The 4,909-nt window shown below is 63.1% G+C and overlaps 2 protein-coding genes across 2 annotated transcripts in view; one reads left to right on the top strand and one right to left on the bottom strand.

Moving 5' to 3' along the window:
- Positions 1-473: 473 nt before the first annotated feature.
- MNEG_10183 (hypothetical protein) lies at positions 474-3,218 on the top strand (the record flags this gene model as incomplete). Its single annotated transcript, XM_014041347.1, has 7 exons — positions 474-503; positions 577-695; positions 992-1,083; positions 1,402-1,553; positions 1,943-2,116; positions 2,600-2,719; positions 3,042-3,218. 7 exons carry the CDS (start codon positions 474-476, stop codon positions 3,216-3,218), a joined length of 864 nt encoding a protein of 287 aa, XP_013896801.1.
- Positions 3,219-3,701: 483 nt separating this feature from the next.
- Positions 3,702-4,909, bottom strand: part of MNEG_10182 (3-oxoacyl-[acyl-carrier-protein] reductase) — a gene marked incomplete at both ends in the record, with an annotated part of 2,787 nt that continues 1,579 nt past the window's right edge. The window contains 3 exons of the mRNA XM_014041346.1: positions 3,702-3,835; positions 4,090-4,174; positions 4,529-4,636. Coding sequence (XP_013896800.1) covers positions 3,702-3,835; positions 4,090-4,174; positions 4,529-4,636 — 327 coding nt within the window. The remainder of the gene's footprint in view (positions 3,836-4,089; positions 4,175-4,528; positions 4,637-4,909) is intronic.

Here is a 4,909-nt window from a genome sequence, read left to right as displayed (position 1 = left end):
GCGTCACGCGTCTGATTGCCAACCCCGTGGTATCCTGCTGTCTTGCTCCCAAGCTCGCCCATGATCCATCCCTTCCGGATGGCCTTCCGACACCACCATTGCGACTCTTCCCGCCGCCTGCCTTGACCCAGGGGCGTCGTCAGCACCGACAACAGCGGCGGCTTTGCCAGCGTGCGCGGCCGCAACTGGGAGCCGCCGCTGGACCTGGGGGCCTACGCGGGGCTGAGGCTGCGGCTCAAGGGCAACGGGCTCAGGTGATCGGCCGGCACATCGATCCCGCTTTGCTGCTACATGGGGTTTAATGTGTAGCATTGAGAGTCTTAGGAGGGCCGAGGCAAAAAGGTGCCTTGTGGGGTGCATCCCCTGCGGCGGCCCGCCCTTGCATTGCTCATGAAAACGGCGGCATGCTTGGCGTTTGCCCTTGAGTGAGCGCACCAAATCATAGGTGTTGAGGCCCTGGTGCGGCTTTGCAGATGGCGCCCAGCATCCGGCATTGCCGCCATGTGGGTCACGGCGATTGCTGTAGGCCTGACACAGTTTCGATCATGTTCGCTGTAACACCTTTTAAGGTACAAGGTCATCCTGCGCACCGACGCCGGCTGGGACGGCATCGGCTACACATCCTACTTTGACACGAAGGACGGGGAGTGGCAGACCGTGGACGTGCCCTTCTCCAGCTTCGACCCCGTTTTCAGGTAAACCCTCCCTGCCCACACGAGTGGGGAAAAGCGATCTGCTCATTCTTTTCGCAGGAAGGCGCGCCGCCGAGGCACCATGCCCTCTGTGACATGCCCTCAGGCGGCCCCCGCCGCCTCCGCTGTCAAGAGCGTCGTCTGAATTTAAACCCCTCAATTGCACCCAGCTAAATGCGCCGCACTTTTATCAAACGCGTCTGAGCAACCTTGCGTTCTGAGGCGCGCGCTTTGCTTCTGGACCCTCTCCGCACCGCCGCCTTGCCCCCTGGGGCCGACCAATTGCCACAACACCGCAGGGCGCGCACGGTGCGTGGGCCGGATGCCAAGCCGCTCGACCCCTCAACCGTCTACAGCCTCCAAATCATGCTCTCCAAATTCGAGGTCGACGGTGGGTGGCTGGTGGGCTTGGTTGTGGCTGGTGGGCTTGGTTGCTGGCGCTGGGCTGCGAACACGCCTGCGGGGATCTGCACACATTTGTTTGCCTGGTTTGCTCAGGCAAGCGTGTCGCCAGGGTCTGGTGTCCGCGGCTGCAAGCTCGCGCTGTGCAACAACATGGATGTCCACGGCTTCCACCCTTAGTTGCAAGCAGTGCAAAAGCAGCCTGATGCCGCGCCCAGTGCTCAGTCCATGCTGTTGAATTTGTCGCTTCCCCTAACCACCAACACACATGCTGCGATGTGTACGCATAACGGCCACCGACTAACAGGCAGGCTCAACCCCTCGTTCAAGGCGGGCCCCTTCCAGCTCCCCATCACGGAGGTCACCGGTTACCTGGCATCACCGGTGACGCCGCGTCTCGTCCATGTCAGCAGCGCGGGCGTCACCCGCCCCAACCGTCCAGGCATCAACGTCGACGTGGTGGGTTGCTGGGTGGATGGCTTGCTTTTTGCCTGAATGTTTGCCTGAGTTTGTGCGATAGGTTTGGTTGCTGCGCTGCTGGGTGAGTGCTATTTGGTGGCAAAATATGCGGTTGTGCGTTGTGCAGGCGCGACCTTGACCAGACGACCGCACGCCCTTCTTCCAGAATTTTGCCCGAAACCCCTGCAAACATCACACTTGCAACAGCGGCGCCTGCTGGTATTGCCGGCTCGTCCGTATCGCAATCCTCGCACAGCACCGCTGCTGGCGCGGGCAGGCGGCTGTGCCTTCCAACCCCCACGTGACCGACCACTCTGCTTGCATCGGCTCACTCGTTTGACACACCCACACCCACACCCACGCCGCGCCCAAACAACGTTGAACTGCAGGAGCCGCCCGCTGTTAAGCTCAATGATGCCCTGGGCGGCCTGCTGACCTGGAAGCTGGCGGGAGAGGACGCCATACGCGAGAGCGGGGTGCCGGCCGTGGTGGTGCGGCCGTGCGCGCTGACGGAGGAGGCGGGGCGGATGCCGTTGGAGATTGATCAGGGTGACGTCATCAAGGTGCGATGCACGCGCTTTTGCATGCTGAAACATGCATACGTGTGCGTGTGTGCGTGTGTGTGTGTGTGTGTGTGTGTGTGTGCGCGCGCGCGCGTGTGTGTGCTCGCGCGCGCGTGTGTGCTCGCGCGCCGGGCTTGGGTGTGTGCATGTGTGCGTCAAGGTGCGCTTGTTGATGCACCTTTGCACGTGTGCGCGCTCCACGCGCATGGACTCAGGACCTTGCATTCGCACGCGTCTGTAGGGGTTGCTGTTATCCACATGATTTTTGTTGGCTTTTGATCCTTGCAGTAGCTGACAGCATCTCCTCCTCTCCCTGCTTTATTTGCCACCCTGTCTATCTGCCGCCTAAGAATCATCCCCCCCCTCACCAGCGACCTCCCTGTCCACCCTGCTTGGCGCCTCCCTTGGCATATCCCAATCACTCAACACTCAGCATCATGTGCATCCTCTGCATCCTGCCCCTCCCCGTCCCCTCGCCTGCAGGGCAAGATCAGCCGCGCAGACGTGTCTGAGCTGGTGGTCGCGCTGCTCGACTCGCCTGCAGCTGTCGGCACCACGTTCGAAATCAAGTCGACGGTGCCCTTCAGCCAGCCCTGGGGGGAGGTGCGCACTGCATTGCTTTTTGTTCGTGAGAGGCCATTTTTGCCGCCGAGGGCCCTGGGTGTTGCTGAACCCTGGATCCCTTGTCAGGCATTCAGTCCACAGCCTTCCAGTCAGCCAGCCTGGTTGGGAAGCGAGGTTCTTCATCCCGCGCATGCTTGCCAGGGCGCAAATACCCTTTATCTGCAGGGCCCACGCCCCCACTCGCCACACCATCACCGCTGCGTCTGCCAGGAGCTCTGCCCAGGAGCTTTTGCCTGATCGACTACCTCAACCCCACCAAACCCCAACCCCTTTCCCCCAACCACACCCCAAACCCTTGCAGGAGGACGCCGCGCAGCAGCCGCCCCGCGACTGGCAGTCCACCATCCAGGGCGCCGGCCTCGTCCCGGGGGTCACGGGCAAGACCGTCGGCGGCGTGTACTCGGGCAAGCGTCCGGAGGCCGAGGTCGCGGCAGAGGCCGGGGCCAAGCAGCCCGCGGCAGCGGCGGCGCCGCAGTGAGGGAAACGCCTGTCGGTCGCTGGCTGCAGCTGCGCAGCCGGCCTTGTGAGTGTGCTTTTCCCGGCCGTTTTTGAAGCTTCGAGCAACCCAACCAAAGTTGAGGTGTTGGAGAGTAGGAACGTGCTGCATCGTGTTTGAATGGCAGCGGCTTGCTGGGGTGTGCGCGCAGGTCTGCCGCTCCGGTCACAAGTTGTGGTGTTGCCACGTGTTTTTGCCTCGAGCAAGTTTGAGGGCGCGCGTGCTGTGTCTGTCGCGTCCGTCCAGCTGAGGTGCTGCACCTTAAGTGCACCATTGTTGGTTACACGATGTTCCAGAACACAGTGAAAGAAACATACAGGGTGGCTTGAGCGACACGTCCGGTCAGCGCCTGCTAGCAAACCAATCAGCAGCGAAACTACGCCGACTCCAGGGCGGGCCCGCTCTTCGGGTTTCCAAGGAATAATCGCCGCAATTCCAGGCGGTTGATTTGGTGTGGCGGTTTTGTTAAAACTCTGCGAAATGGCTCTCGGGGAGTGACTGGGCGCCGTCCACCACGATCTCCGCCCCGGTGGTGAAGGGCCCCGCGGCCACCAGGTATGCCACCGCCTCAGCGATGTCGCTGACGTCACCCAGGGTGCCTGGTCGAGGGACGAGGGACGGTCGGCGAGGCAAGGCCGCTTGTGTGAACGGGACGGGGGGAGAAACCGTGGCGGCTCAGCGCTGAGTGCAATGGCTCGGCAACCGAATGCCCGCATTGCCTGTGGGGCCCGGCGGCCGGCGTGTCTGACGGGTTGAGGCGAGGATTGGCATCGCTGGCTGAGGCAGGGGGGTGGTCGACGCGGGGGGTGTGGGACTGAGGGCTTGGGGTTTGAGGCCCCTGCACCGAGCGCACCCGCGGGGATGGCCTTGACGGTCTCCTCCACGTAGCCGTTGGGCAGGCTGGCCAGGGCCTCGGTGTAGATGTTGCCGGGCAGCACCTGGGGGTAGGGGCGGGGGCAGCGGGGCGGGGCAGGGCATGATGGCGGCAGAGCCTGGCAGCAGCCCGGAGCCAGAAGGCGGGCCGGACGGTTGGAGCCCCCCCTTTCTGTGGGCCGAGAGTAGCACTAATAAGTTCAGGCTGGATGGGCTGGGGCCGCACCGTTCGCCCATCTCAGGTCGCTGCACACCTGCGCTGATTGGGCTGAAAAATTGCTAGCAAACCGCTCTGCCTTCCGGCTGTTTGTGGCGTTTGCGCAACCGTTCCCTTGCAAACTGCAGTTGTTGCCCATGTCACTCCATCCCCCAGCCGCGCGGTCCCCCAACCGCGCGCATCACGCAAGCCGTGCCCCCACCGTGTTGATGCTGATCTTGTGCTTTGCCAGCTCCACCGCGGCCGTCTTCACGAAGCCCTGCAGGCCGGCCTTGGCGGCGGTGTAGGGCGCGTAGCCGGACAGCCCGGTCTGGCAGCCGCGTTGGGGGAAGGGGGTGGGGCGTTTGCGTGTGTGTGGCCGATGAAGTGTGTTGAGCGAGTGCACGTAGGTGGACGTGCACGCAATTATTCAATCCGATGAAGCCGAGGCATCGCTGTCCCGTTGTTGCCCGCACAAGGCCAACTTGAAACCGGCCCCAGCCAGGCGGTCGGTCAAACTCTTCCAACACGTAAGATTTGACCGTGACCCCCCCCCCCCCCCTGCGCGGCGCACCCTGGGGCCGGAGATGGATGAGATCAGCAC

Source organism: Monoraphidium neglectum, assembly GCF_000611645.1.
Source record: "Monoraphidium neglectum strain SAG 48.87 unplaced genomic scaffold scaffold02212, whole genome shotgun sequence".
NCBI lineage: Eukaryota > Viridiplantae > Chlorophyta > Chlorophyceae > Sphaeropleales > Selenastraceae > Monoraphidium > Monoraphidium neglectum.
This window is presented reverse-complemented; position numbering and strand designations above follow the sequence as displayed.